The 23,775-nt window shown below is 56.9% G+C and overlaps 1 protein-coding gene across 4 annotated transcripts in view; it reads right to left on the reverse strand.

The window, feature by feature from the left end:
- Window positions 1-205: 205 nt before the first annotated feature.
- The window catches only part of DTX2 (deltex E3 ubiquitin ligase 2), a 45,655-nt gene continuing 22,085 nt past the window's right edge, over window positions 206-23,775 (reverse strand). Inside the window, exons 5-11 of one of the 4 annotated variants that reach the window (XM_030797511.1) lie at window positions 14,845-14,945; window positions 9,546-9,686; window positions 5,761-5,834; window positions 3,768-3,926; window positions 2,617-2,778; window positions 1,760-1,849; window positions 206-827 (exon numbers count right to left, since the gene is read on the reverse strand). In XM_030797511.1, the coding sequence (XP_030653371.1) occupies window positions 600-827; window positions 1,760-1,849; window positions 2,617-2,778; window positions 3,768-3,926; window positions 5,761-5,834; window positions 9,546-9,686; window positions 14,845-14,945 (955 nt within the window). In that variant the 3' untranslated portion in view covers window positions 206-599. Of the gene's footprint in view, window positions 828-1,759; window positions 1,850-2,616; window positions 2,815-3,767; window positions 3,927-5,760; window positions 5,835-9,545; window positions 9,687-14,844; window positions 14,946-23,775 lie in introns of all 4 variants that reach the window. The other 3 variants (XM_030797510.1, XM_030797514.1, XM_030797512.1) reach the window with 3 other exon arrangements.

A 23,775-nucleotide genomic window follows, 5' to 3' on the forward strand; every position in this document is an offset into this window, starting at 1 on the left:
GCAGGGAGATCAGTGTGGGGCATGTGGAGGCCGCACAGCCCAGCAACGTGGGCTCCTCCATGCCTCGCTGTGGCCTGTTCTTCAGTTATCAAATGGGAGCTGATGAGCCCATGCAACCCCTTCTTGCTCTGATGCAGGAAGTGGGGGGGCACACACACACACACAAGTGCGCACACACGCATGCATGCACACACTCAGGACCTGCTGGCTTTGGCTATAGAGCATTTATTGCAAACAAAATTGAGGTAAAAGAAGCTGACCCAGAACCCACGCCCGTCCAGGCTGGGGAAGTCTCTACTCACCCCACGCCAGGCCCCGAGCACTGCGGGCCCGAAGCAGCCCCCAGAGGACAGACGGGCCCTGCGCACTGAGGTAGCTGCATCTTAAGCCCCCATGAGTACAAATGCCCAGGGCTGCCCAATTCTCGGAGGGGAGGAGGAGAGAGAGGCAGGCAGGGGGAGCCTCGGCTTCAGGTGGGGCACACCCCACACCCTCAACAAATCTCCCAGCCTCTCAGGCTGGGCACTTCCTGCCTGGCCACCCAGCCAGCCATGGGGCAGCGGGGTGGCCACCAGAGGCGGGCGTGCTGGGGTGCAAGGTCACTGCTGCTCCAGGCAGTCCTCGGTCACCCCCTGGGCAGCCAGCTCAGCCAGCACGTTCTGCAGGTAGTTGGGGTCGGGATAGCCGTGGCCCGTAACGTTGCGGTCCATCTCTGTCTTGTGGTGGATCTCGTTCCACACCACGGTGTCTGTCTCACCTGTGGTGCTGGAAGTGCCCACTGTGAAGATGAGCCGCCTCTTCCAGGCCACCTTCAGGAGCTCTAGGACCTGCCCGGGGAGGAGGAGGGGGAAGAGGAAGGAGGGGACGGGGAGTGAGAGGGGCTCAGTGAGCGGGCACAGGTTGGCACCATGTTCTTCCCATCCCAGCCCCTCCTAGGTGAACTCATCCACTCCCTGGCACTCACCCCATCTGTGGGGACCCCAAAACTGCCCAATGGACAGTACATTAGGATCCCACGTGAGCCTGGGCTCCAGTGCACCTCGCCTCGGTGCCCGGCACTGCCATCCGTTTGGTCCTGATGCCCAGGCACCATGCTCGAGTCCTCCCTGCTTCCACAGCCGGTGCTGGACGAGTGCCCGCCCACCCACCCTCCCTGGTGGAATCCAGGCCTCCCTGCCCTCTCCCCGCCTCCAGCACCGCCACCTTGAGCCCATTTTCACATGGCCAGAGGTTTTTCAAAGCTCCATCAGCATCTCCACCTCCGTGGCTTTGCTGGGCGCTCAGAACCAGCTCTACCCCTGGGGCTGGGCTGGGGGGCGGCCCTGTCTTCACACCCACACCTCGCGCTCCCACCCTCCTTGCCAGCTGTCCTGCCTTCCTGGAAGGCTCGTCCCCAGCCTTCTCTGCAGCCACAAAGTCCCTATTCATGTCTCAGTGCAGACACAACTGCTCCAGCCTTCCTTGGTCACCTGGTCTAACACGGCCCCTGGTCACTCCCTGTCATACTCTGACTTTCAGGAGCTCCTGACCCCACCCAGCAGGGTGCTGGAAGGTGATGGCCTCTCCTCCTCCCTCGAGGCTCTGTGAGGTCCAGGCTGCCCTCCCTGTACCTATAGCAGGTCCCCAGAAAAGAGCAGCAGACACTCGGCCTGGCCTCAACCTCTGTCCTCCGCTGCAGAAGCAGAGTCCAGTGTGGCGCCTGGCCTCCCGCCGCCTGGTCAGGGCCCCGTCCACCCCCGGGGCGTGTGGTGGCACTCACCTTGCGGCCCTGGGCGTTGTCTGGAAGGTAGCACTGGCGGGGAAACCCTCTGGCAGTGAACGGCTTTCCGGGATTGGGGTGCTCAGGGCCCTGCGGGAGGAACAGACACCAGGATAGGGTGCTCTGAGAGCCCGCACAGGGACAGGCCCCTGCACAGCTCCAACTCCTCCCCAACTCCGAGATGCCAACCCCGAATGTTCCTCAATTTCCCTCTGAGCTGTGGAGAAGTGGAGGGAAACCAGGGGAAAGGCTCATGGTTCAACAAGACAAAGAGACGCCTCCAACCACCACAGGTGGACCTTGGCTGGCAGCCAGTGCCCGCTGCCTGCTGCCCCGTTATCTTCCCACCCTGCCCCGGGCCCTGTGATCCACCTTGGCTCAAGACAGGAGACCAAAAGGGCCAGGGCCCGTCTGAGTCTCCTCTGGGACCCTGGGGCCTTGTGCCTGGGCTCCTGACACCCACACACCTGGCCCTACCACTCTCAACCCAAGGTTCCTCGACACACCATGCTGTGGCCCCCCTTCTCCAGCCCCTCCACAGGGTTCCTCCCACTGAACTGCCTGCCCTTCTGCCCAGAACAAGTCCGGCTAAGATGGCTCCTTCTCTAGGAAGGCTTCCCTGGTTCGGGAAAGAGTGGAGGGCCAGCTCTTTGCTGCCACAGCCCTAAGAGCTTGCCCTAAGCCCCAGCACTGCCTCCCTATTCCCAGCCCTCCATGGCCCTGGCCTTAGGGGACCTGGGGGCCTGAGCTTGGCGACATGGGCATCCTCAGCCTTGATCCAGGGGCAGACTGCTGGGACGTGGGCAGGGTGGGAAGAGGAGTGGCCAGGAGTGGGGGACTCCAGGAAGGCCCCTCACCTGGATGCCATGGGGTATGTTGTAAACTATGAGGATGGTCCCGCAGTCCTCGTGGCCGGGGAGCGACATCTGGAACCGTAATACCTCCATCTTTCCCTGGGGCTGGGTCCCTGTCTTCTCTCCATAGATGGTTTTGCAGGAGGGACACTGCAGACTTCCATCCTGACAGAGGCAGACGCAACCCACTGAGCTGGTAGTCTAAGAACACCCAAGACCGTCACCTCCACCGTCAGATGGTAAAGGGCCCTGGGAATGGGCCGGCCGCCATCCCAGGGAGTTGCTGGCAGCCTCCTGCCCAGAAACTGGCTTCCAACAGCTTCCCTGGAAAGCTTTGTTTTGCACCAGCAACTCATGCCATTTTCGTTAAAGGGGCATGCTATCAGGAGACAGGTGGCAAGTGGGAAAACTCGGATCCTGAGCAGAAATCTCCATGGGTGAATCGCATTTGCAGTTGGACAGACAGCCTTGCAGCGCCTGATCTGCAGAGCTGGGCCCTGGCTGCCCAGGACAGCAGACACTAGGGAAGGCCAAGCCAGGCTCTGATGCGCCACATGACTCAGCTCTCTAAGCCTCCAAACTATGCCCAACCCGCCTAAAGGCCGATGCAGGGAGAGCAGCTGGGGATCAGTCTGGGCGCGGCTCTTCATGTGTAGGCTGCCGTGGGGCCCAGGGTCAGCACTGCCTCGAGGCGTAGCTCCCACCTCCCAGTGGGGTGACCCTGGGCACAGCCCCTGCTCTGGGCCTCTCCCTCATGAGCACTGTGCTGACTGCACAGGGATGCTGTAAGGAAGAAGGCAGACAGTATCTGCGGTGCTTACAAGTGGCCGAGGGGGAGGCGGTGCCCTGAGGCTCAGAGAAGCCCAGAATCTTCTCAGGCCTGGCTGGAGGGGTGGAGGGAACCAGCCACATTGGTCCTCCTTTCTAAAGTGTGGGGCAGACCTAGGAGAGTGGGGCAGACCTAGGAGGGTAGGGCAGGCCTAGGAGAGCCGGCCAGGCCTTTAGAAAGGTCTTCAAGCTGGCCCCATGCCCAGCATCATCTTTTGCAGAGGCCCATTCCTACAGCCAACCCTGGAACCCTCCCGCCCCTGCAGGGGCCAGCTCAGGACTGTGGGGGCGGGCCACCCGCCTTCGGCCCGGGCCAGTAGGGGCACCTTGTTGCCATTGCAGTACATGGCCAGCAGGCACAGCAGGTGGAAGGCGTGGCTGCACTTGGTGAGGCGGCCCACAGCCAGGGGCCCAATTGCCTTGCTGTCAGTCACATCGCTGTATCCAGATGGTGCGGACAGCTTCTCCATGCAGATGATGCAGTCCTGGAGGAGACCAAACACGGGTCATGCTCACCAACAGTGGGCTGGGCTGACACGGGCCAGTCTTGGAAAAAGAGGCTTTCATGTGCTGAAATGCTGGAAGTGTGGTCAAAGTCAATTCCAAGGCCAGGCGCAGTGGCTCAGGCCTGTAATCCCAGCACTCTGGGAGGCCGATCACTTGAGGTTGGGAATTTGAGGCCAGCCTGGCCAACATGGGAAAACCCCATCTCTACTAAGAATACAAAAATTAGCTGGGCGTGTTGGTGGGCGCCTATAATCCCAGCTACTCGGGAGGCTGAGGCAAGAGAATTGCTTGAACCCAGGAGGCAGAGGTTGCAGAGCTGAGATTGTGCCACTGCACTCCAGCCTGGGCGACAGAATGAGACTCCGTCTCAGAAAAAAAAGAAAAAAAGAAAAAAGTCCATTCCACAGGCTGGAAACACAGGTGAGTCACCAGGACCTGTGCCCTTGAAGGGCTTACCAGCAGCACAGGCCCGACATGACAGCGGGAGCCACCAAATGGGGAGGACAGACAGGGCAGGATCCTGGGGAAAGCCCTCATAGTGGGGTCTTACAAGGGAGACAGGAATTGCCAGATGGACAAGCACAGAGCGGGCACCCAGGAAGAGGGAGGAGGACGTTCTGAACGAGGAGCCAACACATGGGCACTAAAGCTGGCAGGGGGTGGGCTGGGAGCAGGAGATGAGACAGGATCAGGGAGAGGCGGGCCCTCGGGGCTCTGGCTGCCACACTCAGGGGCTTGGGGCTGTGTGTGAGTTGGGGGTCCTGCTGGGGGTTCCAGGCAGGGAGTGCTCCCATGATCCACGTTGCATGCTGGCTGTGCAGACGGCAGCTTGGAGAGGAGGAGCCTGGAGTGAAACGGCCTAGTCACACCAGATGGGCACCAGGGCTGAGACAGCTGAGCGCTGGGCAGAAGGGAATGTGGCAAGGGCTTGTGGAAGGGGTGGGACACATGAGGAGGACTTTCAGGCTCCTTTCCAAACCTTTACTTACCAGATTTTTCTCATGGACTCAACAGACTGGAGAAAGAGACAAGTGAAGAGTCCCTGGGTACTGGGGCTCCTGGCCTTCCACCCGCCCCCAAGTATCTGAAGATCTCTGGGTATTGGTACTCCCGGCCTTCCACCCACCCCCAAGTATCTGAAGATCTCTGGGTATTGGTACTCCCGGCCATTCACCCATCCCCCCAACAGTATCTCCAGGGCTCCCCGCTAAAATCAGGGGAAAGTGGTGCTGCAGCCCCCAAAACGTGGCTCAGCAGAGGTTCAGGTTCTATGGAAGCGCAACAGGACTCTGACTGGTCCCGTTCATTACAGGAGGCCAGGAGGACAGGGCTGCAGTGAGCTGTGATCACGCCACTGCACTAAGCCTGGGCGACAGTGTGTGCCCCTCTCTTTAAGAATAAAAAAATTATAGGAACCTTGACCAGCTCTCCCAACAGCTGGTGGGCAGGACAGCCACCTGGACGAGGCCACCTCACTTCTACACCAGCATCCGCACGGTGGAGAGTGGGGCAGGCTGGCCCATCCCTTGTCTCCGGAATTCCTGCTCCCAGGACGGCCATCAGGCTATGGAGAGGCCAGGGCCGGGAGAGGAGGGGCTTTGCTCAGGACCACAGCTCCTTAAGTGCAAAGTTCAGACCATAACGATGTGGGTCTCGGGAGGCTGGGAGATGAAACCAAAGGGGCTGGAGCAAGGCCCTGGCACCCAGAGGCACCTGGGAAGCACCCTTCAAGCGAGAAGGGGCGGGTGTCCTTTTCCATCTGGAGTTGTTTCCAAACAGAAACAAAGGCAGCCAAGGTCCCAAGACACAAACCTCATCTGGGGGCACTTTCAGCTCTTCCGTGTAGTTTTTTATGACCTGCTCTGGCTCTGGCTTCGGGGTCGCTCCTAGAAGAGAGAAATACATAAGCAGCGTCCTGAGGAGCACAGGCTGGAGAGGAGGCCAGAGGGTGAGGAAGGCAAGTCAGAGGTCCAAGCTGCCAGGAGGAAATGTGAGAGGGGCCCAGACAGGGAGGCCAGTGTGCGGGACGGGAGAGCTCAGCGCCAGGCACAGAGCCCCGAGCTCCGTCGGGCAAAGCCTTCCCCAGTCCCACCGTCCGGGGACCCGGCTCAGCCCCAGGAGCCATGGAGGATGCAGAAGAGCAGAAACAGCAGCACAGTCTCCTGGGAGCCGCATCCCCGCGCACATTCAGTGAGGAAACCGACCCCGGCGCTTCTGAGGCTGCGCGGAAGAGTCAGACAGCAGCTTCCCGCACAAACTACTCCAGGGGGCGTTGTGGCAGCACGATTTGATTCAACTTGCATTACCCCGGCATGAACATTGCAGGGAGAAGGGAGTCTGGGGTCCAGCATGTACAGGCAGCTGCACGCACGCTGACCGCCACACCGACACTGTCCCGGGAAACGCCCGCCACTGACTGGCAAGGTCTGTCATGTGCTGACTAGCTCCTAAGTCCAGCGACTCTCGGGAGGGGCCAAACGTGGCAGGAGCCCACCCTGACGGCGTCACTCGCTGTCTGTGCACATGTGCACGAAGCTGGAGGGAGAAGGGCTGCATCTCCATAAACACCGAACCCCGCATCCAGTAAAGCCTCTCCTACGAACAAGAAGCTCCCCGAGCTGCTGAGGATCGGCACGGCCCGGGGCTTTCTCTAGGTAGCAGGAGTAGCAGAACCACAGAGGCCAGCAGCCAAGCCGTGCGGGGGTGAAGGAGGGACGAGGAGCCCAGTGCCACCCGTGGAGGCGCTCCTGACAGGGGCTCCACCCCAAGGTCATGGTGGGGCTGCGGTCGTCCCAGACTCCAGGACCAGAAGGGGCTCTGGTTTGAACCCAAGCTCATGGCCATCAGGGGCTGCAGAGAATTCTAAGCCTGAGGGCTCCCAGCTGCACCTGCTGAACTCCCTTTACACCAAAAAGGGCCAAGGAGGGGACAGTTTGGCAGGGAGGTGGCGTGGTGGGGTGGAGGCTGGAGTCGGCATGGTTTGTTTAATTCTGGTTCTCTTGCTGTGACCGAATCATGCCACCTCTGAGCCTCGGTTCCCTGATCTCAAACGGGAAAGACGAATATGTAACCAAGCTGGAATTGCTGTGATGGCATTGGCTGCTGTGACCTGGAGGGAAGCTGCTGGCAAGACCACACCCTCCAACCCCCATCCACACACCCCACACCTCCACCCACACCCCACACCTACAGACACCACACCTACACACACACCACACACCCCAATCCACACCCACACCCCCACACACACCCCACACCTCCACCCACACCCCCACACCTACAGACACCACACCTACACACACACCACATACCCCAATCCACACCCAAACCCTCACACACACCCAACTCCACCCACACACCCTCACACCTCCACACCCACCTCCACACCCCACACCTCCACACACCACGCACCTCCACATACCCCACACCTCACACCCCACACACCCCCACACCTGCACACAACACACACCTCCACACACCACTTCCACATACCCCACACCCCACACCTCCACACACCCCACACACCTCCACACCCCACACCTCCACATACCCCACACCTGCACACACTCTACACCTCCACACACCCCACACCTCCACACACCCCACACCTGCACACCCCACACACCCCGCACCTCCACACACCTATACCCCACACCTCCACACACCCCACACACCTCCACACCCACACCTCCACATACCCCACACACCTCCACACCCCACACCTCCACACATCACACACCTCCACACACCCCACACACCCCACACCTCTACACACCATGCACCTCCACACACACCTCCACACACCACACACCCCACACCTCCACACACCCCACACCTGCACACCTCCACACACCATGCACCCCACACACCCGCACCTCCACACACCTATACCCCACACCTCCACACACCCCACACACCTCCACACCCACCTCCACACATCACACACCTCCACACTCCCACCTCCACACACCCCACACACCCCACACCTCTACACACCATGCACCTCCACACACACCTCCACACCCCACACCCCCCACACCTCACACACCCCCCATACCTCACACACCCCACACACCTCACCTCTCCACACACCTCACACCTCCATACACCCCACACACCCCACACCTCCATACACCTACCTCCACACACCTCCATACACACCCACCTCCATACACCCACCTCCACACACCCCACACACACCCACCTCCATACACCCCACACCCCCACCTCCACACACCCCACACACCTCCACACACAACCCACACACCCACACAGCCCCCACACCTCCACACACCCATACAGACTGCCTGAACCCACACTCCAGTCACTGTGGCAAGAACGCCAGACCAGAACGATGGCCCCCAACTCAGGGTGGCCCTCCGTGTGGCTGGAATGCCCTACTCAGGCTGAGGGGGGCCTTTTCCTTTGGAAAAGCCTGCCAACTCCAGAGCCATCTCTGGGTGAGCCTGGGCCTCGCCTCTGCCCAGCCCTGGTGAGGCCGGGCACAGCATCCCACCCCCGCCCACCCACTCCAGCCCTTGCAGCTTTTCAGAACAGAAGGGAGCTTTCCATTAGCCACATGTCTCAAAAGGGGCAAATCAGGTGACCCGCCAAGAGTGTGTCCTTCCCAGGCAAACCCGAGTGCCACAGAAGGTTGCCAGCCCGGTCTGCCAAGTCCGGCTCCTCCCCCAGGGCAGGGGAAGGGCAGGGCATGCAGAGCCCTGGGCTGGGGGCAGGAGCTCGAGGCCCACCCCTCCTTGAGCCCACCTCCTCGCCTGTGGGCTGGAGGTCGGACACGATCGGAAGCCACCCTTGCCACATGCCAGGTGCTTCGAGTATTTCCTAGTCCTTGCCAAGCCCCTCTGCTAAGCAGAGGCTCCAAGAGTACCTGCTGAGATGACACAGCCACTGAGAGCCAGCAGGGCCATGGCCACCCTCCCTGCCCGCCACCACGCCCACTCAAGAGCGTCTGGACTGGCTGCAGTCCACACTTCCACAGCCCAGGGGTGGAAGCAGGGCCAGCACCCGCTCGGGAAAGGTTCAGAACTTGACCATCACAGGCTGCTCTGAGCAGGTCTTGCTGTAACTCCCTGGACCTGCTGTGGTCCTAAAGCCCCTTCTTCCATGGCCATGCAACGAGCAGGGCAGGGGTCACCGAGGGACCCCTCTCAAGCAGCCCACGTGGCGGCCACACAGGGCTGGGGGCCAGGGCAGCAGACCTGGGCCGCTGTCTGGGGGCCTTTCCCGAGACACATGCTGGCCCTGGTGGAAGGGACGGTTGTCCCCGCATCCTGAGCTGGGCGCCGCCTCTCACCTACAACTTGTTGCTTACAAAAATCACAAAGTTCTCAAGAACAAGCCCCCCTCAGGCCAGCTGTGACTGGAGGAGAGGAGCTGAACTCTGGGGCTGCGGTGGAAAGTCAGCTTCCAGGGGCCGCCTCTGCCGCCAAGCAGGGGCAGGGAGAAGGGCCACTGAGCCCCTTCCCCCAGGAGACAAGGAGCAGAAGAAGGAAGAGGGTCTGTGCAGAAGAGTCAGAGGCAGCGAGGCTGGAAGGAGGCTTAGCAAAGGCCAGAGAGCTTTTGGGAACAAGAACTACCTTTCACGGACATTTTCCTCAATCTCTTAACTGAGCTGTGACTTTTAGAAGCCAGACGGGAGGCGGGAGGGCTGGTGGGCTGGGGTGCGCGGCTAAGACACACGGGGAGTCCAATGGCTGACATCAGAACACTCGTCATGCCTGCACGGGTGTGAGATCAGACACGCAGAGAGGGAGAGACATTAGAAGACTCATTTGGCATGTGACGCCAACAAACCCTGCTCAGGCCAAGGACGTGACACCATCAATGGCCACGGGGACGCACAGGTCTCCCTGGGGAATGTGGCCTCTGGGGGCTGCCAGGACTACCCAGGCCAGGAATCAGAGGGTGGGGCAGCCTGGCTCATGGTAGCCCTGGCCCCAGAGCCCACAGGTTTCTATACAAGCAACAGACAAGCCTGTGCCCTCAGTGTGCAGGTGGGGATCAGGGCAGGACCCATGACTTCAGGAGAGCAGAGGGCGGAGGACGCCACTCCAGGAAGCCGCCCAGGGCATGGGGTCTCCTGGGTGGGGCTGGCTCCAAGGGCTCAGCTTCCCCAGGAGGCCCTGGGACCTCCTGGCTTGGGGTTACTAGGCCTCCAGCCTCCACTGGGCGCTGTGTGTGCTCCATGCCCCTCCTGGCTGATCTGGGTGCCACAGCCTTCAGCGACAGCGCTGGGATGGATGGGCAGGAACATGGCCCCTGGGCCTGCTCCCACACTGCAGCATCCCCATCCTGTGAGGGCTAGGCTGCAGCAAAGCCCCAGGCTGTGGCTCTGGTGCCCTCGGGCAAGGGTGGGCCTGTGGCCAGCAGCTATGCTGAGATGGACCGGCCACTCTTTCCAGAGCTCACCGCTGCCCGATGCCTGCAGGGAACCTCACACTTGCCCTGGGGGACTCTCCTCTGACACTGCTTCCTTCGTGCTCCCTGATGACCCAACACTTCCTGGTACCCAGCATGTCCTGCTGGACGAACCCGTTCCTGCCACACCCTCGGCTTACCCCGCTCTCCATAGTGCCAGCTCCCCGGTCCTCCCTGTCATCGGTCAGTCAGGTCAAAAGCACCTCCCCTCCAGAGAAAGGGGAAGCCCAGAGCTTCTTAGCCATCCCTTAAGGTGGCTTCCAGGGTCTGAAGAACCTGGCTCAGGAGCTGGGCACAGCCGGGGGCCAGGGGAGTTGGTAGAGATCCCAGTCCTCCTGGACCCCACTCCCCATCCAGGAACAGATGGCGTGACTCAGGGGTGAAGGGCAGCCAGGCCAGCCACTGCACCCCCACTAGAAGAACAAAGCTTCTTGACTCGGCACATGTGCCTGGCTGTGGGGACAGAAGCGGAGGCCAGCCACCAGCCTGGGTGGCAGAGCCGAGGTGGGCAGGGTGAGTTGCAGTGGCCGCTCAGCAGGAGACACCAAAGCGTGCATCAGAGGACAGAGGTTCGAGCCCGGGAGTGCAATGCCCCCAATATCCCAAGCTTGTTCCTGGGCTCAAATGCGGCTCCTGTGGGAACCGAATGTTGGGTGGAGAGAAGGATAAGCGGGCGCGGGTGGCAGAGAGATGGGAGAGGACAGGGACAGGTGCAGTTTTCCTCAAGAGAACCTGGTGCCTCTGCGCTGCCCACATCCTCTGGGAGGACCAAAGGCCAGGACACGTCTCCCTACCCAGTGTTCTCCAGCAGCACTGCCTCGGCGGGCAGGCCTTCCCTGAACACTGCCTGATGGGGCCTGTCCCTCCAAACCTCCTGCCCTGCCCTGCTGGACTCCTGCTTTGCACTCCCCTCTGTTTCTTTGGCCTGTCTTCCCTCAGCACGAGTTCCATGAGGTCCCACCCACAGCTGCATCTCCAGCGCCCCGCCTGGGCAGTGCCTGGTTCCTGGGAGGCCTGCAGCCCTCTGTGTTTGCTGAGGAATTAAGACATCCTTGGGCCGCCACCAGCCCCCAGGAGGCCGCATGAGTGACACATGTCCTTTTCAACGCAGGACCCACTCCCCTGAATTCAAATCACAAACACACAAGTTTCAACCCAGAAGCCTGGAGAGGAGGAGGGCTAGGGATAGCCCCCCAAACTCCTGACAGCCCCCAAATCACCTGAATAACTCAGAGGGCCACAGCCTTTTTCTCCACCCAAATGGGAGGATTCCCACTGTCAGAGCCCCGAAGAGTGAAGCCCCCACTCACTGACTCTTACTTCCAATTTGCAGACACCCCTCCTTCTGACACCCAGGACCAGGGCTGAGATCCAAGCCTCTCTTCTGTGCACTCTGACCTCCCCAGCCTGAGTTCAAGCCCAGTGCCAGCCCTCACCAGCTGAGCAGTCCTGGGCAGGCTGCTGACATCCATCCCTGCCCTGGGCAGCAGTGTGAGCTGTGGATGGACCACTGCTGTGACCAGGTGAGGGGTTGAGACCCTGGCCCCAGCCTCACAGTCCCTGCCCCCACCCGATAGAGGGAATGGGCTATGCCACAGCCAGGGGAGCTGTCACCTGGAGGCACTGTCACCTGGAGGCACTGTCACCTGGAAGCAGTGCCTCCAGCACCCAGTCCTTCCAAAGCATGACCTCCTGGTTATAAACCTCCCTGCAAAACCCTGTGCACAAAGGCTCGTCTCCACAGCCAGGCCTGGTATAATTCCTCAACCCACAAGCACACCAGGGTGATAGGACACTGCTCTCCAGCTCTGGCTCCGGGGTGCTGGCCAGGCTCCTCTCATTCCCTGCTCCCCTAGACAATGCTCCCCCAGTAGGTACCAACACTGGGCCTTGAATTGGGTGGGGTAGGCAGCAGTCTACACAGCCTCCAGGCTCTCCTATTTCCTTAGGCCTGAACCAGCTTCCTGAATCTGTTTCCCCACAAATAAAATGGAGGTTAAAATACTTGCTTTAGCTCCAGGATTGCTCTGAGAGCCACGGGGACAGAGAACAGGATGGACAATTTGGGATGCAGCCTGGACAGGACCTTCAGCCTCAAGAGCAGAGGAAGGGGGCAGGTGCTAACTCCACACCCAGGGCACTCAGATCTGTGTCATGGCCTCAGAGGTTGCTCACTGTCAGGCCTGGCCACAAAGGCTCGCGAGAGCCCCAGAGCTGGAAGGAGCTGGGCCATGAGGAACCGTGTGGAGGCCCCGTCTGTTTACCTGCAACCTGTCTCCAACGCCACCATGGCCGCACACGCGCACACGCACACACGGTACACTGTGACTTCCTTAGGGTGCCGCACGGTGACTTCAGTGGGCAGGGACTTTCTGGCCAGTGTGTCTTGCTAATTCTGTCTCCCCTGCCCCACTCCAGCTCCTCTCCCTCCTGCCCCCACCTCTCTCTGGCTGCTCCTTCATTTTCTCTTCAGGCTCCTTTTCCCGGAGTCCCGCCCGCGGTCTCTATGGCGCACACGCTCCCATGAGGGGTCAGGGGCACCCCATTCCACCCAAGACTGCTCTTCTGAGGCCCACAGCCAAATCCCACTGCCCCAGAACAGCTCCACTGGCCACTCCACAGCCATCGCCCCCTCCAAACCTCACCCCAGAGTCAGCACCGAACTGTCATAGGCAAGAAGGCCCGGGGCTGTGTCTTAGCTCTGCCAAAGGCTGGCAGATAACTTTTAAATTCTCCGAGCCTCAGTTTCCTCTAATGAAAATGGGAACAAAAGCCCCCACCTCAGTGATTTAAGGATGAAAGGAATTCACACACACCAAGCCCCAGGCTGCTCCTCAGTCGTGACTGGCTGCGCTCCAGCAGGCCTCAGTCTACCCCCAATCCCCCCTCACAACCCCCCACTTGATGGCTCCTGCCTCTGAATGTTTCAAGCCAAACCTCCTCCTCCACTCCACTGCCTCGAAGCTGGTCAGGCCTTGGCTGGTGCCCCAAGGTCTGAGGTCAGGCTCTGCACTGGCCGCCCTGCCTCCAGGCCTGTCCCCTCTCAGCCACTACGACAGTGACTCCCCTAAAACACCAACTCATTATTGAATTCTGCCACATCACCCTGTGAACAACGACGGCGCCATCCACCTCCTTACATACCTCGCACTTTCCAGAAGTTAGAAAATAACCTCAGCTGGGCACGGCAGCTCATGACTGGAATCCCAGTGCTTTGGGAGGCTGAGGCATGAAGATGGCTTGAGCCTGGGAGTTCAAGACCAGCCTGGGCAACATAGTGAGACCCCGTCTCTACAAAAAATAAAAAACGAGCCGGGCATGGTGGCATGTGCCTGTAATCCCAGCTACTCAGGAGGCTGAGGCAGAAGGATCGCTTCAGCCCAGGGGTTGGAGGCTGCAGTGAGCTATGACTGCACCACTGCATACCAGCCTGGGGAACAGAGCAAGATCCTGTCTCTTACAACAAGAAAAAAAAAAAAAAAAGGCCAGGCACGGTGGCTCATGCCTGTAATCCCAGCACTTTGGGAGGCTGAGGCGGGTGGATCACTTGAGGTCAGAGTTCAAGACCAGCCTGGCCAACATGGCAAAACCCCATCTCTACTAAAAATACAAAAATTGCCCAGGCGTGGTGGCATGCACCTGTAACCCCAGCTACTCAGGAGGCTGAGGCAGGAGAATTGCTTGAACCTGGGAGGCAGAGGTTGCAGTGAGCCGAGATCCCACCACTGCACTCCAGCATGGGTGAGAGAGAGACACTCCATCTCAAAAAAAGAAAAAAGAAAAAAAACTCTGCCACCTGTGGAGCTTCTGAAAACCCTGCTAGCCAGGCTGCTAAAACAGAATGGGCGTGGGGGCCAGCAGTAGGTATTTTTAAGGATTCTTAAGGTGAAAGGATTGCTTGAGCCCAGGAGTTCGAGACTTCAGTGAGCTGCGTTAGTGCCACTGCACTCCAGCCTGGGTGACAGAGCGAGACTCTGTCTCACAAAAAACCAAACCAAACCCAAAACAGTTCCAAGATGTAAGATGTATGGTTAAGTACAGCAAAAGATCTGGTTGGACCCAAAAGGTGCCTCTTATTCAAGATGTAAGAGTAACTACAGCTGAAATAGGTCTATTAATTCCCCAGGGGCCCCTTTAAGGAAAGGTTTAAAGCATTTCAGGACAGGAAAGTGACGATTTAAATATAATGCAATTCAATGCAAAAATGTTAAAGGATGTGAAAAGGTCTGCACCGGAGTGCCCACCGTCATCAGGCCCCATGTCGCCAGAGAGCCAAAGGAGGGGCACCTGGGCTCACCCTGGGGTGACACCATCACCAGAAAGAGGGAATGCTCCCCCAGGGAGCCCCTTTGGCTCTCCCTGAGGATCCAGAGGGTGACAAGGCCCCACATCACAATTTCCTCCCCACCGAGTCCCGCAGGGCACAGACTGCTCTGCAGCCTGAGGGCAGGCACCTACCTGCGAGTGCCTGCTGGACTCTGCTGGGCTTTGGCATCTGCACGGGCACAGTGGCAGGGACGCTCCCTGGGCTGCTCAAGGGACCGCTGGGGAGGGAGGCACTGGGGGAGAAAAGAACAGAGCTTACGGCGCGCCGCTGACTTATTGGAAACGAGAGCGAGAGAAACACTGCGTCATGGCCAGGTGGGAGTCACTGAGGTGCCTTTGCGCTTTCACGCTCCTTGGGTGCCTCTGTGTGGAGGCCTTTGGTTTTGTTTTCCTGGGCAATTCAGAGAGACTCAGGAAGGGTGTGGTGGCTCACACCTGTAATCCCAGCACTTTGGGAGGATGAGGTGGGAGGATCACTTCAGGCCAGGAGTTTGAGACCAGCCTGAGCAACATAGTGAGACTCCATCACCAAAAAAAATTTTTAAAGTCTGCCAAGTGTGGTGGTGCGCACCTGTACTTGGGAGGCTGAAGCAGGAGGATGGCTTGAACCCAGGAGGTTGAGGCTGCAGTGAGCCATGATCACATCACTGCAGTCCAGCCTGGGCGACAGAGTAAGACTCTGTCTCAAAAACAAAAACAAACAAACAAACAAACAAACAAAAGACCCTGAAAACAATCATTTCATACCTGTTGTGAATAAAGAAAATAAAAAGAAAAAAAAAGATATTTTACACTCACTAGGTCATCAAAATGCAGGCTTTCAGGCCAGGTGTGGTGGCTCACGCCTGTAATCCCAGCACTTTGGGAGGCCGAGGCAGGTGGATCACAAGGTCAGGAGATTGATACCATCCTAACACAGTGAAACCCCATCTCTACTAAAAATACAAAAAATTAGCTGGGCATGGTGGCACACACCTGTAGTCCCAGCTACTCGGTAGGCTGAGGCAGGAGAATCACTTGAACCCGGGAGGTGGAGGTTGCTGAGATTGTGCCACTGCACTCCAGCCTGGGCAACAGAGCAAGACTCCGTCTCAAAAAAAAAAAAAAAAAATGGCTGGGTGCAGTGGCTCACGCCTGTAATCTCAGCACTTTGGGAGGCCAAGGTGGGTGGATCACGAGGTCAGGAGTTCAAGACCAGCCTGGCCAAGATAGCAAAATCCTGTCTCTACTAAAACTATAAAAATTAGCCAGGCGTGGTGGCAGGCGCCTGTAATCCCAGCTACTTGGGAGGCTGAAGCAGGAGAATCGCTTGAACCTTGGGCAGCAGAGGTTACAGTGAGCCGAGATCACACCACTGCACTCCAGCCTGGGCGACAGAGAGAAACTCTGTCTCAAAAAAAAAAAAAAAAAAAAAAAAAAGCAGGTTCTCATAGCACCTGTTTAGAGGAGAAAAAACCTGGCAGAAACCACTTTAGCAAATGATCATGACCTTCATCACCAGTAAAAGACAAGTCAGTATCATAAACCCCATGATAGGATGCTCTGGGAGGGATGCAACACCATTTTGGGGGGATTTAATGTCAAAAATGCATTATCTAGCCTGGGCAACAATCAAGATCCCATCTCTAAAAAATAAAAAACTAGCCAGGTGTGGTGGCATGCACCTGTGGTCCCAGCTACTTGAGAGGCTGAGGCAGGAGAATAACTTGAGCCTGGGAGTTCAAGGCTGCAGTGAGCTATGATCTCACCACTGTACTCCAGCCCAGACTGGAGACTCTGTCAAAAAAGAAATAATAAAGGGCATTATTTTTGTCCAAACATGGGAAAACAAGACAAACTCAAATTAAGGGACATTCAACAAAGCACCTCTTTGAAAGTAACAAGGTTACGAAAGATAAAGACTGACAAACTATTCCAGCCCAGAGGAGGACGGGGAGAATAAGAACTGGAAGCGAAGTGGGACCCTGGATTGGATCCTGGGACAGAAAGAGGACAGTAGTGGGAAACTGGTGAAAAATCAAGAAAAAAAAAAAAAAAACTTTAGTTAAGAGTATTATACCAGTGGTAATTTTCTTTTTTGGGGGAGTGAGGGGACGGAGTCTCGCTCTGTTGCCAGGCTGGAGTGCAGTGGTGTGATCTTGGCTCACTGCAACCTCTGCCTCCCAGGTTCAAGCGATTCTCCTGCCTCAGCCTCCTGAGTAGCTGGGACTACAGGTGCATGCCACCACACTCGGCTAATTTATGTATTTTTAGTAGAGACGGTGTTTCGCCATGTTGCCCAGGATGGTCTTGATCTCTTGACCTCGTGATCCGCCTGCCTTGGCCTCCCAAAGTGCTGGGATTACAGGAGTGAGCCACTGCACCTGGCCAACCAGTGGTAATTTTCTGGTTCTGACAACTAAACCATGGTTATGAAAGATGTTAATGTCAGAAGCCAGATGAGGGAGATATGGAAACGCAACTATTTTTATTAACTTTTCTGGAAACCTAATTACCATAAAATAAAGGTTCTTTTTTTTTAATATGAGGGTTTTGTTCCCTACAATGATTATGTTCAAGTCACTCATTTGGTCTTTGGATTTATCTTTTTTGAGACAGAGTCTCGCTCTGTGGCCCAGGCTGGATGGAGTGCAGTGGCATGATCTTGGCTCGCTGCAAAATCTGCCTCCCGGGTTCAAGCAATTCTCGTGCCTCAGCCTCCCAAGTAGCTGGGATTACAGGCATGAGCCACCACACCCTGCTAATTTTTGTATTTTTAGTAGAGACAGGGGTTTCGCCATGTTGGCCAGGCTGGTTTCAAACTCCTGACCTCAGATGATCTGCCCACCTCAGCCTCCCAAAGGGCTGGGATTACAGGCATGAGGCACCATACCTGGCCACTCATTTGGTCTTAAGTCATCATATTTCTTTTTTTTAGAGGTAGGGTCATGCCGGTAGAGTGACACAGTGGAAGCATGCTGGGCCCATAGAGTTGGGGTCTTGCTCTGTTGCCCAGGCTGGAGGGCAATGGTGTTATCATAGCTCACTGCAGCCTCCACCTCCCAGGCTCAAGTGATCCTCCTGCCTCACCCTCCTGAGTAGCTGGGACTATGGGTGAGCACCACCACACCTGGCTAATTTTATATATATATAGAGAGAGAGACAGAATCTTGCTATGTTGTCCAGGCTGGTCTGAAACTCCTGGCCTCAAGAGATCCTCCCATCTTGGCCTCCGAAAGCACTGGGATTATAGGCATGAGCCACCGTGCATGGCCTGTTTGAGTTTGTTTGTTGACTGTTCTCAAACAGGATTGCCTCTGTGGCCATGCTAAGCAAAGAGCAGCTTCTTGCTCTCCTTGCCTACTCCCGATCCAAAGGCAAGGCTGGTAGTGGATCTGGGGGCCCTGATAATGCTAAGAAGGGCAGGGAGTCTGGACACCTGGTTCAAGGTCCTGGCTCTACCTAACACTCAGTTTCATTCATTTGGAGCAAGCCCCTCCCCTTCCTCAGCCGGTTTCAACTCTTCCTCCTACTTTTTTTTTTTTCTCAGAGTCTCACTCTGTCGCCCAGGCCGGAGTGCAGTGGCGTGATCTCGGCTCACTGCAACCTCTCTGCCTCCCAGGCTCAAGCAATTCTCCTGCCTCAGCCTCCCGAGTAGCTGGGATTACAGGCGCCTGCCACCACGCCCAGCTAAGTTTTGTATTTGTAGTAGAGACGGGGTTTCACCACATTGGTCAGGCTGGTCTTGAACTCCTGAACTCAAGTGATCTACCCACCTCGGCCTCCCAAAGTGCTGGGATTACAGGTGTGAGCTACCCTGCCCAGCCCTCTTTTCTTTTTTTTTTTTTTAAGGAAAGTGGATCATCTCTGATGGTCTCTGCAACTCTAAGGTTCCGTAAGTGAAGGCATTCAGGACCCTCTAGGGCAGCACTGAGCTCAAGCCTGTAGTTGGAGCCCAGAAAGCTGAAGTTTGGCACTGCAAGTCTACAAAACAAATGGGCTATGCAGCAGACTAGGCATCACTGGCCCAGAGGGGCTCTAAGCCCATGGTGCGCCCCCCTCCGCCCCGCCCCCGCCAGAGATGGGGTCCCTGGCTGCTCCATCCCACAGAAAAATCCCAGGAAGTGAGGTCTTCCTTCACCAGGGAGAGGCACATATCTGAATGAGAAGGCTTGCTTCCGTTCTAAGCAAGGACCAGAGGAGAAAGCAGAAGCACAGCGAGGCTTCCAATGCGCGCTCACCCTGTGAATGGAGAGCAAGAACCAGGAGAATGTTCTGTAGAAAGCTCTAAAAATGTCACCACTTCCCCCATATAATCACAGTTCCTCCCCGGTGTGTGTCCCTGCTGTGACCTCTAGGAACTGAACCGTACAAGGATTCAGAGGTTCCCAAGATGCGGGTCCCCAGGGGTGGACAGAACATCAGAGGTTATCAATCGCCCTCCCCATCCTCAGAGGGCTCGGACCTGCAGAACATTGCCCGATGAGGGCACCAACTGCCCCCTGAAGTGTCCTTCTCTGAGAAGTCCCTATAGTCATGGCCTCAGGCACCCTCCTCCTCTCCCAGACTCCTGGTCCACCTATTAGGCCCTCCCTGGCTTTCCTGTCTGTGACCATCTCCAGGAGATCCCAGAGTGGGAAACGTGAGACATGAGGACTCCGAGTTTTCTATGCAGGGCGAGGGGCAAAGCCAGGAGGCCAGAGAGGAAGGAGATCCAAACCCCCTCTCCAAGTCCACACCCTCTGGGATTGGGGCTGGCAGCCAGTCCCATGAGCTACAGAGGCTGGAGACAATGCTAGAGGCGTATGCTCCTGCTCAAAGCCATGTGTGCTGGGCATGGCAAGTCCCCTTCCCGAGCCTCAATTCCTCTACCTATGAGGATGATTCCCAAAGGCCACCAGGGCAGTGGTGAGACCCAGGTCAAATATCCATGGGGTCCAGGCCTTGGAGGAGCAGAGGGAGGTAAAGCCAGGCCCTAAGGGCCACCAGGCATTTTCCTGTAGGGCCCTAACTACATCCTGAAAACCACAGCAACAATAAAGCAGAAGGCAACCTCAGAAACTGACCAGTCCAATCCTCCCTCAGCTCAAAGGAAGAAGAGGCAGAGCACAGTGGCTCACACTTGTAATCCCAGTGCTTTGGGAGGCCAAGAGTTTGGGACCAGCCTGGGCAATATAGTGAGACCTGTCTCTACAAAAAATTTAAAAAATTAGCTGGGCACAGTGGCTGGCACAAGCCTGTAGTCCTGGCCACTCAGGAGGCTGAGGGAGGAGGATCCCTTGAGCCCAGGAGTTTGAGGCTGCAGTGAGCCATGATCACGCCATTTCACTCTAGCCTGGGTGACAAAGGGAGACCCTGTCTCTTAAACAAAACAAAACAAAAAACAAAGAAAAAGAAAAGAAAAGAAGAAAAAAATAGAGAAGAAAAGAGACCCAGGGCCTATCGTAAGTCAGGAGCAAGGCTCCATCTGGGCCCCATGACTCCAATCCCACAAGCCAAAAGACAGGTGGCAGCAGGAGGAAGAGGAAGTGAGTTCTTTTAGACGCAAGGGCAAGAGCAGCAGCAGCAGCCCACCACAACAGAAAGCCACCAAGAGCTGAGCACCGTTTTGTAGGGCCACTGAGCCATTCAGCACAGAGCAAAACGCCCACAGGCTTCACCTCGTTGAGCTGTGACAGACTGCTGGTCATAACCACCACCCCAAGCCATCCAAGTGCTAAACAGTGTCACACCCTCTCCATCAAGGGAGACAAGAGCATGCATGACACATTTAGGAAACATTTCCATCCAACATCACTAAAACACAAGTTTTGATGCTTAAAGGGATCAACTTCAGCTACCAGGAAATCTACTGCCACCCAGCAGCTCAGCCCCAGATGACATGCTTTCTTGTATCACGGCCTGTTCCCAGGGGACACGTGGAAGCTGTGCATGAGTTCCAGGAAATTTTTCGATTTCACACGCTCACATGGTATTTCCAGTGGTTGCCAGTAAAAAGTCGGTTCTCGGGCTTTCCCAGCCCATGGCACTGGCTCTAGACAGGCCCTGCCTGCCCTGCCTGCCCTCTCTCAACCAAGGTAACTTTCACCTGATGCTGTTGACATGCACTTGGCTGTGAGAACCTTGACGCCTGCTAGGTTAAGAGGTCAGGTATTTACTAAGCCCCATCTGGCTCTACACCCATCAGAGGAAGGTTAACTGCAGGGGGCCTCACTACAAATCAGTCAGGGGAAAAGCCTGTTTATCAGCGCATGGATAGGCTCGTGCAGGTGAATTACACCCCTCCCAGCTCCAAGAAAACCAAAGGAATCAGGATGCACCTACACCTACCCCAGGAGGCAGGCCCCTTTGAGGCTGTTTCCACTAATGGAGCCTGCTGGCCTGGTTCCCTCCTGACTTACAATGTGGGGCAAGCCACAGCATGCCCAGCCCAGCACCAAGGGAAGATAGACTGGCCCATCCACCTTCTTTTCTGTAACTTGCCTGGCCCACACCAGTAGGTCGCACATCAGCACTTCTGCGGGCCCTCAGGCTGGAGACGGGGACCCCAGAGAAATACTGGGAGAAACGGAAATGGTTTAGGAAAAACCAACGGGGCCCAATACCAGGAGAAAAGAACAAAGCCACATTAAGTGACTTAACTCCAGAATCCCAGCTCTAGCACTACCTAGAAATTTGCCTCAAAAGAATTCCTAAGAACTTAAGAAGCTCCAGGAGGCTGGGTGGAACAGAGCTGACAGAAGTCCCAGCACCTCTAAGAACCCTCCTGTGCTGGCAGATAGAGCACACTGTTCTCTGAAACAGGCTGACCCAGATACTCAGGGTGGGAAGTTGGGGCAGCACCTCCCTGAGCCTGGCTTGCCTATGTCTATGTCCTCAGAGAGCCCCGATGACACCTTCCTGTACTCTCAACTCCCAGAAAGATCTCAGATGCACGCGCCTCAACTCCTGGCAGAAGATGCCCAGGAAAACTCTGACTCACTCAAGGCCCATCACCCTCCTGTTTACTGGCCTCCTCCTAGCTCATCCCTCAAGAGGCCTTCTGGGCTAGGTGTGGTGGCTCATGCCTATAATCTCAGCACTTTGGAAGGCTGGGGCAAGAGGATTGCTTGAGGCCAGGAATTCAAGACTAGCCTGGACAACATGGCAAGACCTTGCCTCTACGTAAAACTGAAAAATTAGCCGGGTGTGGTGGTGTACACCTGTGGTCCCAGTTACCCAGGAGGCTGAGGCAGGAGGATCACTTGAGCACAGGAGTTCGAGCCTACAGTGAACCAGGATTGCGCCACTGTACTCTAGCCTGGGTGACACAGCAAAACCGTGTGTTTAAAAATAGTAATAAAATAAAATTAAAATGTATTAAAAGAGCCCCCTGCCTTCCTGGGAACGTCAATAACTCCCCATGTGCCCCAGATAGCCCACTCTTGGGGCCTGGGCTGAATCCCAGCTCTGCCACTTGCTGGCTGTGTCGCCAACCTCATGGGCCTGGACGTGCTCTCCTGTAAGCGAAGAACACTGTTCAGCCTGAGAGCATCGTGGGATGAGTGAAGTCACTCACGCAGCCTGTTCAGAGGGCCTGGCACATGACATGAACCAATGAGCGGGAGGCGCTGTCACTGTGTCTTACACAAGCTGGCAGGGTCCTCGGAAACCCAGTCTGAACAAATACTAGAGGTCCAAGAAGCTGCCAAGGAGGTCTCAACCACCCTGTGAAGTTTCAGCCTTTGATGTGGGTGTGGTGGGCAGGGGTGGGCCGGTGAGCAGGGAGGCAGCAGGATGCTGACCAGGGTCAGTGCAGAGAAAGGAGATGATCTCCTCCCTGGAACCAGGGCGGCCCCCGGCCCACCCACTCCCTCACCACCTGCACCAGGGCACTCTCGGAAAGCCCTGTCCCAGCTACCACTCTGAATTCTTAAACTGTGCTCCAAGCCCAACATTCTCAATGATGAATGACGAAGCCCCAAGTCAGCCAGACAGTCAGAGGGCTACGGCCAGCCCAGAACATTCACCTTGGCTGAATCCAGGGAAATCCAGGGAAATCCTGGGGGGGTTCCTCATTTTATCTTTTTTATTTTTTTCCCCCGAGATGGAGTTTCGCTCTTTGTTGCCCAGGCTGGAGCGCAGTGGCACGATCTTGGATCACTGCAACCTCCACCTCCTGGGTTCAAGGGATTCTTTTGCCTCAGCCTTCCAAGTAGCTGGGATTACAGGCGCTGGCCACCACGCCTGGCTAATTTTTGTATTTTTAGTAGAGATGGGGGTTTCACTATGTTGGCCAGGCTGGTCTCGAACTCCTGACCTCAGGTGATCCGCCCACCTCAGCCTACCAAAGTGCTGGAACTACAGGCGTGAGCCACTGGGCCCAGCTTTAAGACAGGGTCTCTCTCTGTCACCTAGGGGGCTGAAGTGCAGTGGTGCGATCACAGCTCACTGCTGCCTTGACCTCCTGTGCTCAGATGATCCTCCTGCCTCAGTCTCCTGAGTAGCTGGGATTACAGGTGTGCACCACCATGCCTGGCTAATTAAAAAAATGTTTTTGTGTGGAGATGGGGTCTTGCTATGTTGCTCAGGCTGGTCTCTGACTGCTGGGCTCAAATGATCTTCCTGCCTTGGCCTCCCAAAGTGCTGGGATTAAAGGTGTCAGCCTCTGTGCCCGACCAATCTCCTCATTTTAAATGCCACCCGCTCTGGTCTGCACTGGGCCCGTGGTATCATTCTCTCTCTCTCAAGGAGCTGAGCGCTCTACCAGGCACTCTGGGCTGGGCTGCATCAGCATGGGGGCCAGGTCATCCGTGCCACCTGCAGCCACTGCCACGTGCTCCACATTCCGACCTCCCTCACACCGTGCTGACAGCCCCCTGCACTAGACTGGGGCTCAGGGGTAAGGGCTGATACTCTGGTCTCCGGGTCTTTAGGGCCTGGCACATGGCGGGAGTCAGTGCACAGGCAGTGACCTGGTGTTCTCGGGCACAATGCTCGCCATGCAGCCCGCAAGCAGAGGCCACAGGCCTTTAACTCTGCTCCATGTGGAGGCCCTTAATCATCGTGAGTGAAAGGACTGTAGATTCTAACCCATGTGGTGAC

The sequence above is a fragment of the Nomascus leucogenys genome, chromosome 17 (assembly GCF_006542625.1).
Source record: "Nomascus leucogenys isolate Asia chromosome 17, Asia_NLE_v1, whole genome shotgun sequence".
NCBI lineage: Eukaryota > Metazoa > Chordata > Mammalia > Primates > Hylobatidae > Nomascus > Nomascus leucogenys.